A 12,446-nucleotide genomic window follows, 5' to 3' on the forward strand; every position below is an offset into this window, starting at 1 on the left:
GGGCCTTGACCGTGCTGTCAGGGTTCAGGTCTTTCCCTGCTCTGTCTGCCGAGGAGGTGTCTGTCTTGCTCGTATGGCTCCTATGGCTCACAGACGTGTTTGCATAAGATAGAGCCGCTGTCCTCGAGGAGAACTTGTCCCCAGGAAACACAAAGTGGCACTTAATTCAGCACACTGGCGGTCGGTCCCGCCCAGCGAGGCCCTCCTCTCCCCTCCGTCCAGCATTGGCCTCCTGTGTCAGGGGGACGGCAGTTCCAGTGGACTTGGCTGCTTTTTTATTTATGAGTAGCTTTGCTTATTTGAACTAGAGAAGTTTGCCCCTTGTTAACTCTACTTGAGCTATTAAGATATTTGTTGCATCCTCTGGTAGAATTATCCTGGATAGTTGCTATCCAGGATATCTGTTATTCCCCAGAAGCCTCAGGGTGACTTAAGGCACACTTACTTGAGATCCTGTGTGAAACGTTTTGAGCTTTAATTGTCCGTAGACTTCATAGTCTTAAGAAAAGTCTAATACTATTTCAATATGTTGAAGAGCTGTTACGTATCTTTAGAAGTAAAAGATTCGACGACGTGTTCTGTAGAAATGATTATGGAAAATGACTTGGGGTGTCGGGGCGCGTGCGGTGAGCAGCCCCGTCTCCTCTCCGAGGCTCTCCCTGTCAAAGTAATAGGGTGTCTTAGAAAGGCTTGGAGGTAAACAGCACAAAGCAGTAAGATAAGATTCGTGAAGCTTCTTTGTTCTCTCTTACATAGCCATGTTCCCAGTAGACAGAATCATTTGCAAAGATGGTAATGTGGTAAAGTTCCAGTTCGCCTATTTTAAAATCAGGCCTACAGAATATTTCTGATCTCACGAGGGCCCTGGGACTCCTCCCTGCCTCCTGCCCCACGGTAGCTGTCAGCGCAGGGCATCTTAGGCTCACACTCCGTCTGGGGTCCTGGTAGAAACTGTCCGGGTTGAAATTTTCTGGATTTGAAGCCTGTGGGTTAAACCACAGAATGACCCAATGTCTGAATTTAGCAAATACCTAGTTAGCTAACTAGCAACGTGGAAGAGAAACAGCCAAAATCCAGTCCACTACTTGCTTGCTACAGTAGACCATTCCTAGTGTTAAAAATCCACATTGTTCTCGGTGTTGGTGGTGTGAACGCTGAACGTTTGTGAAGCTCCCACGGAGGCAGGCTTCTCTGTTCAGACCCGGTCTAGTTTCCTCTTTCTCCATATTTTCCCTCATCGTTTAGAAAGAGAAGAGCGAGTATGTTTTCGCTTGAATGTCCTAGCTTGGATACAAAGGCTCTGCTGGGTTTTTTTAAAGTGGGTAATAATTCTTTAATTCTGCGAGGAGATGATTCTACAGAGAACCTTGTCGAGTCCATCAGCATTCCATTGTTCAGGAGTTCTTCCTGACGTGTACCAAACTACCGTTAAGTGGATGGTTTAGAAGATTAAAGGGAAATAATGAGATATGTGCTACTGTGCTTGTGAAAGTGTATAGAGCGAGTACTCTGCTAACTTGCTTCCTGTATGCGTGTGATCGAGTCTTTCACTGTGACTGTCTGGTTATTTGTAGGCATGAGTTGCTCGAGGAAGCCCGGAGACAAGGTTTACCTTTTGCACAATGGGATGGGCCAACTGTTGTCGTCTGGCTGGAGGTATAGCCGTCTTTCGATCCTGGATCAAGTATGTGACTCATGTGAACGTGTTAATCCATTTCACACAGTGTGCATAACCTTCTGGCCTCAACATTTCCTGTCTCTAGCTCTGGGTTGGGATGCCAGCCTGGTATGTGGCCGCTTGCCGGGCCAACATGAAAAGCGGGGCTATCATGTCCACCCTGTCAGACACGGAGATCCAGCGTGAGATCGGCATCAGCAACCCTCTGCACAGGCTGAAGCTGAGGCTGGCCATTCAGGCGATCACGTCCCTCACGAGTCCGTCAGCCCCTCCTACGTCAAGAACGGTGCGTCTCCCTGAAAGCAGTTTATCCCCTCCTGACGTTGCTTCTCCAAGTCTTCGTAAACACACCCAGGGCTCCGGTTTAAAATTTCAGCCTGCAGAAACGTCACAGCTTCTAACGGGTGAAAACTGAGTGGTTAAAAATACTTTATTGAATGCTTTTTTAACAGCCTGGCTTCAGTGGCTGCATTGTAACGTAGAAGTAGGAGTTTCTGAAAACAACAGTAGCGATCACAAATTTAGACATAAATTCATGAAAAGTGAAGGGAAAAAAGCCTCGATCCCCAGTTGCGCTATAAGCAGTGTTTTACTCTAATGTGACGTTGGGCCCCTCGGTGCTTCCGTTTTGGGCACTGAGGGCCCTGGGAGCTCAGGGTTCTGAGCAGTCCATTAGCCTATGTGTGCGCAGGCACCAGGCATTACCTGTGCTCATCCGGTTTGCTCCCCGTGGGGAGACCTCGAACGTCCTTAAAGAGGGTCCTCCTATTTGAAACGTTAAAAACTAATCTAATGAAAACATTAGCGGTTACTGGGAGATAAGGGCAGGCCAACGCCTCATTTCTAAAGTGCAGACTCTTTTCATTGGCCCAGTGCCCACTCTCTGCTTTTAGCTTTTGGTTTACTCTCGAGAGAAAAACCCTGATTAAGAAACCAAGAGCCTCACAGGCATGCTTCTCTGAGTAGCAGGTCAGGGCCCGATTCAGGCCTCAGTTCCTTTGCACAAAAAGTGTTAAGAGCCTTTTTTGTTTGTTTGTTTGATTTTGTCTCTTAGTAAAGAGTTGTGGTAGCGACAGTCAGCCTGTGTTCTCACCTGTTGCACAGACAGCTCTTCTCCCAGTGGAAAGTTTTGTCGCAGTATCCGATCTGGTCCCTGTTCCCCCATCATTTCACATGAGAGTGGCCTTTCTGCAAGTGAAGGCGCTGGGGTGGTTTTCCCCAAGTGTTTATCAACTGTCTTGAGAAAGCTCGCGTCCTGCGAGCTGAGGTTAACGGCCAGTGGTGAAGAGCCCGTCCCCCTGGAAGCTCTGCGTTGAGAGCCGCGGGGCCTGGCTGTCCGCGGCTGCAGTGACGGGGACGGGACGTGGGGCCGGTGTTCCGGTACAGTTGCGATTGGGCCTTCTTTTGGACACACTCAGTCCTGCTCCCTGCCTCTTGAGCCCCCCGGCGAGGTTGTGCAGGCCGAGAGGCCCCGTCCTGGGAGCGCCTGCCCCGAGCCGTCTCCCCCAGTCCGGAGCTCGGCTGCGTGGGCTTCCTGGGCTGAGGCCCTTTCCCATGGGGCGGGTTGATGGGCACTGGAGAATTACTCACACTTTGAGAGGCGCAAAATGTATTTTCTTCTCTTTATATTTCACATACCTCAGGGGGTCAGCAGGGCAGATCCAGCTCTAGGAATCATGGGCTCTTCTCGTGTGGCTGACCACACAGCATTAATTAGGTGTGGTCACTCTTTAAGAAGGGCGAGCTGGTCGATGTTCTCTCCTTTTCTACGTGGGCATCTCAAATGAGAAGAGGGGGAGACGGGCTTCGCCTCCCCTGCTCCTCCTGTGTGCCCGTGGCTCACGTGTCTGCCACCTTCCTCTCTGTCACTGCTTCCCTCGCCCTGGATGTGGTGGTCCCTGGGTCACCGTAGACCACAGGAAATGTCTGGTTAACGCATGAGGAGATGGAAACACTCGCGGCCTCGCCACAAACGGTCAGTCCCGCCCCGAGCCTGTCCTCCTCCCAGGGCACCCCACTTACAAGCGGCGCCATTCCCGGCCTTTTTGTGGGAAACAGAAAGGTCATTTTACACTCAGTTCCTGATAAGTATTGCCGCTAGGTATTAGTCAAATGTATAAAATAGGATCCGTATTTTGTCTTATTTTCGATTTTTCCAGGAACTTTACATTGGTAGACCCTCTCTCTTTAGAGTAGATTGAATTCACACCTCCTTTAGGGAGAGGCCTCGGCCGAACACTCCATTTTGAGGGTCTGGCCCATTTTCTCCCTCGCTGAGTGTGCTTGCCGGGGTCGGGGGGGGCCTCGGCTCCTGCATGAGAAGCTGGGATTGTTGTTTTGCATGCCTTTTGCATGATACCTTGATTTCTCGAACTTTCCCCTCCGTCTCGCTGCACCTTCTGAAGTTGATCTGCTTGCCTTACTAAGCTCACCGATACTAACAGCTGTGTTCTTTTCATTCCTAACCACGTAACATCAGGAGGATGAGGAGGGAAGCTGGGCTCAGGTTGGAGACTTTCTATACTATATTCTTCACTATATGTACAGCAACAAAAAGAATTGGCGTATGAAAACTCGTAATTTACTTTTCTTGACATTTTTAACATCTTAACTTTTTCAGAATATTGTTAACGATTTGAAAGCATTAGTCGGAAGCAGAGCGTAGAGTTAAAGAGCACGTCTCATGGACAATTTTGAACCTCTCTTCTGTGGGGCCGTGGTGTCAGTTCTGGTTAGCGTAGACAGCTCTGTGTAGAGGACCGGCTTTTGGACGCGGTCCTGGGGCTTCGGCGGCTCCTGACATTGCGGATTTAAGTACCCGCTTGGGTAACTTAACCACAAGGTCTGCCGGTGGGAAAACTGAATTCTGAGAACTTTCCAGCACAGGAGTTGCTGTGGAGACGTCACGTCCGGGTCTTCGTGTTGGTGTTTTACTAAGTGCTGATCAAAAGGCTTTCTTACTAATGGAATTCTCAGAAATTAAGCCTCTTCTTGCTTAATGTACTTTTCCGTTTTCAGCTCCCCAGCTCTTCAGCTCACAAAAAGCTGCCACACGTGTCTTGCAGCCTTCCTCTGAGACAGCTCGACTAATACAGCGATGTCCCTGCCTGTGACCCCACCAGCGTTGCTGTGTGACATGCCGCACTTTAGGGACCCGCACAGCCGCGCGGTGTGAGCAGGCGGCGTCTCCCGAGGCTCTTGCTGAGGGCGGAGCGCTCAGGGTCCTCACGGGATCGTTGTATGTCTGAAAAGAATCAGGATAGTTTCAAATCAGAATTTTCCTGAGTACAAGTTGTTGGTTGAAATGCCAGTTTCCCTCTGTTTGTATTCCCAACGTAAAGCCAATTCTCTCTCTCTTTTTAACAAAAGAAGAGAGAAGCTATAATATGATGGTGTGAGCCCTCTGCTCCTGATTTGGGCCTTCTGTGCTGCTACGCCAGATAAATATCCTCATTAATGATTTAACCTGGGCAGCTAGCTCTTTACAAGGCCACTAATGACCATCAGTGAATTAAAAAGGGTGCATTTCGTAATTACTTAAATGTCGGTGTATTTCACACTAGGAAGCAGAACTTTGTCAGCACTTGAGTAGGAAATTCCCTGTGTCAGGGGCACGAGGTGTAAATTAAATAAGCGGAATGTTTGCTCTCTGCAGTAGAAATGCAAACACGGGTGAGCTGTGCCCGCGGCAGCAGAGTTAGCCAACACTCAGTGTTCCTAGTAAGCAAGAGCTGCTCTCGCTGTCGCCTCCCCTAGATGAGAGGAGTGAAGAGGCTTCCTGGGCTCTGTGAGGCCGCCCGGTCTGCTGAGGGCCGCGGTCACACAGTGTTCCTCTCCTGTGCCCTTACCTCGTGGCCAGCTCTGAAGCCGAGGGGAGGTTCAACGTTTCCTCGGGCCCTCGGGAAGAAAGCATCAAGGTGTGGTGAGAGCCGTGGGTGCCTTCATTTAGCAAGTGGCACATGTGGGCTGTCTGTGGGAGGCTGTGCTGCTTGCTGCAGACACAGGAGTGAGCGGGACAGCCACAGTCCCTGCCGCCGGCTCTCACAGTTTACAGAGATCACAGAAGTGTGTTTGTGATCATTTCAGTGGTGGATTAGCAGGCCCTGGGCAGTGGCTGCCTCTTCTGGCCCAGGTGTTGTCCGATGATGGAGATCCGTGTCAAGGGCTTTTTCGGAAGGCTCTGATGGCGGCCCGGGAGATGGAGGGCTCCCTGGACTGGGCCTGATCCTCAGTCGCTGACCTACGTTATCTGACGCTGACCACTTAAGAAGTGTGACTAGAGTGTATGATGAGTAAACAAAAAGGAGGAGGGTTCCGCTTCCATGGAATTCTCTTATTTAGAAATCTTTGCGTTGTGTGCCCATTTAAGAATACGTAATCACAGGCAAGGAAATGAGACCAGATGCTCATGCGTAAGTCTCAGGCATATGAGATGAGAGTAAGGTTTGAAAGAGTGAAAAACATGACAGTGTGATGATTTCCCGAAAATGTTTGATGTTTTTCCCACTCATGGTTGCTTAGAGAAAATAGTGAAAATGTTTTTTTCTGTTCGAATTTGAGCATTCTTGTTGGAGTGTGAGTCATTTCTTCCAGCTTGATTGGTGTAAGTGATAAATTAGACCAGAGGCCGTGTTTTCAAGGCAGAGCACGGTGGTAGTTGAGAGGGACTGTGTCCAAGGATTCCGTGATGGGACTGCAGAAGGCCTGCGGGCGCAGCTGGTCTTGGACAGAGGGGCAGCGAGTGCCTTTTTTGGATATGTCTGTAGATACATATAATGTGTGTACTTATTTTTCATTGTACAAAGCTTGGCTGTGTTCTGTTAGATTTATCCCTAAGGATTTCATGACTTTGATGACATTGTGAATGGCATTTTGTAAATTTCAGTTTCCAGTTCACTTCTGGTATTTAGAAGCCCAGCTCGTGTTTGTGTCCTGGCCTTGTGTCCTGCCGCTTTGCTAAGCTCGCTGTAGTTCTCACAGCCAGTTTGTAGGTGCATTTTCTATGTTGCTAATCAGGTCATCTGCAAATAAAGACAGGTTTTTTTTTTCCAATTCCTATGCTTTTGATTTCTTTTTCTTGCCTTGTTACCGTGGCTAGGAGTTGCACCGCAGCGCTGAATAAAATTAGTGAGAACAGACCCTTTGTTCCTGATCTCAGGAAGAATACATTGTCTTTCACCTTTAAGTGTGATGTCAGCCCTGTGTTTGCTGTAGATGCCCCTTATCAGGTTGAGGCCGTTTTCTTCCATTGCTAGATTGCTGAGATTTCCATAAATGAATGATGAATTTTGTCAAATGCTTTTTCTGCATCTTTTGAGATGATATAGTGGTATTTCTTTTGAATCCATTGATAGGATGAATGTCATTGATTTTTCAAATGTTGACCCAACCTTATGTTCCTAGGATGAATCTCACTTGTCGTGATAGCTTATTCTTTTAATTTATTATTGATTTAATTTGCTCATATTTTGTCCAGGAATTTTGCATCTGTGTCTATGAGAGATACTGGTCTGTAGTTTTCTTGTAATGTCTTTGTCTGGTTTTGGTATCAGGATAGTGCTGGCTTCATAGGATGAGTTAGGCATTTCTTCTCCATTTTTTTGGAATAATAGTGTAGAATTGTTATTTTTTCCATAAATATTTGGTAAGATTCACCAGTGAAGACATTTAAGGTAAATATTTTATGTGTATGTGAGAGAAAGTTTATAACTGCAAATTTGAGTCCTGATGAGATACAACTTATCTCTTTCTTATGAGTTGCTCTCATAGATGATGTCTTTTGCCCATTTTATCTAAGTTGCTTACAGTTGTTCACAGTTTTCCCTTTCAGTGTCTATGTCCTATCGTACATCCCCTCTTTCATTCTTGATATTGGTAATGTACATCTTTTCTTTTTTCTTAGTCACTCTGTCTAGGGCTTAGTCAATTTTACTGATATTTATGAAGAACCAGATTTTAGTTTCATAGTTTTATTTTTCTTGTTTCTGTTTCATTGATTTCTGCTCTTTTATTTTCTTCCTTCTGCTTGCTTTGGATTTCATTTGTTCTTCTTTTTCAAGTTTTTTAAGGTAGAATCCTACATTGTTGTTTTGAGACCTTCCTTCATTTACGACATAAGTGTTTAATACTATAAATTTCCCTCAAGACACTGCTTTAGCCATGTCCTGCAATTTTTGAATAGATCGTGTTTCACTTTCATTCAGTTAGAAATATTTTCCCATTTCTCTTTTCTTCTTCTTTGGCACGTGGGTTATTTAGCCGTATGCTAATTTCCAAACGCTTGAGAATTTTCTAGATATCTTTTTATTATTGATTTCTAATTTAATTCTGTTGAGGTCAGAGAACATAGTTTGTATGATTTCAGTCCCTTTAGATCTGTTGAGATTTGTCTTGGAGAATCCCATACGCACTTGAAATGAACGTATTCTGCTATTATTGGGTGGGGTGTTCCACGAAACGTCACTTAGGTCAAGCTGGTCAATAGTGTTGTTTAAGGCTTCTGGATCCTTACTGAGGGGGTCTGTCTGCCTGTTTTGGCTTCTTTGTTCAATCAGTGACTGAGTCAGAGGAGGGTTGAGGTCTTGTGACTGTAACTGTGGATTTTTCTGTTTCTCCTTTCAGTTCTGTCAGTTGTGGTCTTGCTTCTCTCTTCTTTTAAAACTATTTTTCGGTTCACTTTTTTTTTAAGATTTTATTTTTCCTTTTTCTCCCCAAAGCCCCCTGGTATGTAATTGTATGTTTTTAGTTGTGGGTCCTTCTAGTTGGGGCATGTGGGACACCACCTCAACATGGCTTGATGAGCAGTGTCATATCCAGGCCCAGGATGCAAACCGGTGAAACCCTGGGCTGCTGAAGCGGAGTGCGCCAAAGTAACCACTCAGCCACGGGGCCGGCCCCTTCAGTTCACTTTTTACACGGATTTTGAAATTAACAGATTTTTTGTTGAGGAAATTTGGAAAACAAAGTGTTAAAATTAAAACCAGCCACAGATATTTTTGTGTACAGTTGGATTGATCCTTCAAACTTGTTCATGAGTCGTGATCATTCTTTGTTGTTATATTATTATACACAAAAATTACTTCAGAAAGATCATGTGTTATCAGCTACATTTTTATTGTGGTTGGGGAAATAGGTTAAATTTATAAACACGAATGAGTCATAGGTTTTCAGTGGTATAATACCTTCTGTTAAAATTCTACTGACAAATTTAAAAGGTAGTACATAGGAGATCAAATTATTTTGAAATGATAAAGAACAGTGTTGTCATTCATTTAAGCTTTAAGGATATGTAATAGGTTAAAAATCCAGTTTAAAGATTATTTAAACTGCCCTTGTGACCTCTTGGGTGTTCTTTTTCCTGAACTGATCGTACTTGCTTGTTGAAAGCAGACGCTCGCCTACGGGGACATGAACCATGATTGGATCGGGAACGAGTGGCTGCCCAGCCTGGGCCTCCCGCAATACCGCAGCTACTTCCTGGAGTGCCTGGTGGACGCGCGCATGCTGGACTATCTCACCAAGAAGGACCTGCGTGGGCAGCTGAAGATGGCGGACAGCTTCCACAGGTCAGTCGTTGCACACAGTTCCTGCTCGTTGGCTAGGAGGCTTTTGACTGTTTCCATCTGTAATTTTGTTTTTTTTGTAAATAGAAAGAGCTTCCAGTGTGGAATTATGTGCCTGCGAAGGCTGAATTATGACCGGAAAGAACTGGAAAGAAAAAGAGAAGAAAGCCAGAATGAAATAAAAGGCTAGTACATTACGTTTAATTGATTTAGCATATTTCTGCTTCCCAGTGTATTAGCAGCCTAAGTGATTTCCTAGTTTCTTTAAATTAAAAAAAATATTTTTTTTATTGTGGTCATAGTAGTTTATAGCATTGTGAAATTTCAGTTGTACATTAATATTTGTCAGACACCATGTGAGTGTGCCGCTTCGCCCCTTGTGGCCACCTTCCACACCCCTTGCCCCTTGTAACCACTAAATTGTTCTCTTTGTCCGTAAGTTAGATTATCTTCTACATAGGAGTGAAATCATCCAGTGTTTGTCTTTCTCCATTTGGCTTATTTCTTTTCACAGGATGCCCTCAAGGTCCATCCATGTGGTTGCGAATGGGACGATTACATCTTTTTTTTTATGGCTGAGTAGTATTCCATTGTGTATTTATATACCCCATACTCTTTATCCAATCATCCGTCGATGGGCACTTGGGCTGCTTCCACATCTTGGCTATTGTGAATAATGCTGCGATGAACATGGGGTACCTAAGTCTCTTTGAATTGTGGATTTCAGGTTTTTTTGATAAATACCCAGTAGTGGGTTAGCTGGGTTGTATGGAATTTCTATTTTTAATTTTTTGAGAAATCTCCGTACTGTTTTCTGCAGTGGCTGCACCGGTTTGCATTCCCACCAGCAGTGGATGAGGGTTCCCTTTTCTCTACAACCTCTCCAACGCTTGTTGTTTTTTGTCTTGGTGATTATAGCCATTCTAATGGGTGTAAGATATCTAAGTGTAGTTTTTTGCTTTTTGGGTTTTTTTTTAAAGACGGGCACCTGAGCTAACATCTGTTGCCAATCTTTTTTTTCTTTTTTCCCCTTCTTCTTCTCCCCAAAGCCTGCCAGTACCTAGTTGTATCCTCCAGTTGCACATCCTTCTGTCTGTGCTATGTGGGATGCCACCTCAGCATGGCTTGATGAGCGGTGCCATATCTCCACCCAGGATCTGAACCAGCGAAACCCTGGGCCTCTAAAGCGGGGCATGGGAACTTAACCACTCGGCCACGGCCCTGGCCCCTAAATGTAGTTTTGATTTGCATTTCCCTGATGATTAGTGATGTTGAGCATCTTTTCATGTGCCTATTGGCCATCCATCTATCTTCTTTGGAAAAATGTCTGTTCGTATCCTCTGCCTACTTTTTGATTGGGTTGTTTGTTTTTTTTGTTGTTCATTTGTGTGAGTTGTTTCTATATTATGGAGATTAACTCCGTGTCGGATATATGATTTGCAAATATTTTCTCCCATTTGGTGGGTTGTTTTTTCATTTTAATCTTGATTTCCTTTGACTTCCAGAAGCTCTTTAGTCTGATGAAGTCCCACTTGTTTATTTTTTTCTTTTGTTTTCCTTGTCTGGGTAGACATGGTATTCAGTAAGATCCTTTTAAGTCTGATGTCAAAGAGTGGACTGCCTGTATTTTCTTCCAGAAGTTTTATGGTTTCAGCTCTTAGCTTCAAGTCTCTGGTCCATTTTGAGTCTATTTTTGTGTATGGAGAAAGGTAGTGGTCTACTTTCGTTGTTTTGCATGTGGCTGTCCAGTTCTCCCAGCACCATTTATTGAAGAGGCTTTCCTTTCTCCATTGTATATTCTTAGCTCCTTTGCCGAAGATTAGCTGTCTGTAGATGTGTGGTTTTATTTCTGGGCTTTCGGTTCTCTTCCATTGATCTGTGTGCCTGTTTTTGTACCAGTACCATGCTGTTTTGATCACTATGGGTCTGTAGTACGTTTTGAAGTCAGGCACTGTGATGCTCCAGCTTTGTTGTTCTTTCTCAGGATTGCTTTGGCTATTCAGGGTCTTTTGTTGACCCATGTGAATTTTAAGATTCTTTGTTCTATGAAGAATGTCATTGGGATTCTGATTGGGATTCCATTGAATCTATAGATTGCTTTAGGTAGAATGGACTTTTTTGTTTTTTAGGAAGATCAGCCCTGAGCTAACTACTGCCAATCCTCTTCTTTTTGCTGAGAAAGACTGGCCCTGAGCTAACATCCATGCCCATCTTCCTCTACTTTGTATGTGGGACGCCTTCTACAGCATGGCTTTTGCCAAGCACTGCCCCGTCCGCACCCAGGATCCGAACCGGTGGACCCCGGGCTGCTGAGAAGCAGAACGTGCGCACTTAACCGCTGCACCACCGGGCCGGCCCCTAGAATGGACATTTTAACTATGCTTATTCTTCCAAATCCATGTGCATGGAATATCTTCCCATTTCTTTTGTCATTATTGATTTCTTTCAGTGATGTCTTATAGTTTTCCTTGTATAGATCTTTTTATTTTTTATTTTTTTATCTCAGTAACATTTGATTATAACATTATATAACTTTCAGATGTACATCATAGCATGTTTCAAATTCTATGTAGATTCCATCATGTTCACCACCCAAAGACTAATTACAAGCCATCACCACACACGTGTGCTTAATCACCCCTTTCACCCTCCCCCTGTTAAGTTTATTCCTAGGTATTTTTTTTTCATGTTGTGAGATTTTTTACTTTATTTTATTTTTTAAAAAAATTTTTATTGAGTTAATGATAGGTTACAATCTTGTGAAATTTCAGTTATGTATTATTGTCTGTCAGTCGTGTTGTAGGTGCAACCCTTCACCCTTTGTGCCCACCCCCCCACCCCCCCTTCCCCTGGTAGCCACTAATCTGTTCTCTTTGCCCACAGGTTTAAATTCCTCATAGGGGTGGAGTCACACAGAGATTGTCTTGTCTATCTGGCTTATTTCACTTAACATAATTCCCTCAGGGTCCATCCATGTTGTTGCAAATGGGACGATTTTGTTCTTTTTTACGGCTGAGTAGTATTCCATTGTATATATGTACCACATCTTCTTTATCCAGTCATCTGTTGATGGGCACTTAGGTTGCTTCCATGTCTTGGCTATTGTAAATAATGCTGCCGTGAACATTGGGGTGCATAGGACTTTTGGAATTGCTGACTTCAAGCTCTTTGGATAGATACCCAGTAGTGGGATGGCTGGATCGTGT

General features: G+C 44.6%; 1 protein-coding gene across 1 annotated transcript in view; it reads left to right on the forward strand.

The window, feature by feature from the left end:
• Window positions 1-12,446, forward strand: part of LOC106846401 (liprin-alpha-1) — a 179,051-nt gene that overhangs the window by 152,371 nt on the left and 14,234 nt on the right. Inside the window, 4 exon segments of the mRNA XM_070503739.1 lie at window positions 1,575-1,656; window positions 1,764-1,964; window positions 9,068-9,243; window positions 9,328-9,425. Coding sequence (XP_070359840.1) covers window positions 1,575-1,656; window positions 1,764-1,964; window positions 9,068-9,243; window positions 9,328-9,425 — 557 coding nt within the window.

This window comes from Equus asinus, unplaced genomic scaffold (genome assembly GCF_041296235.1).
Source record: "Equus asinus isolate D_3611 breed Donkey unplaced genomic scaffold, EquAss-T2T_v2 contig_800, whole genome shotgun sequence".
Taxonomy (NCBI): domain Eukaryota; kingdom Metazoa; phylum Chordata; class Mammalia; order Perissodactyla; family Equidae; genus Equus; species Equus asinus.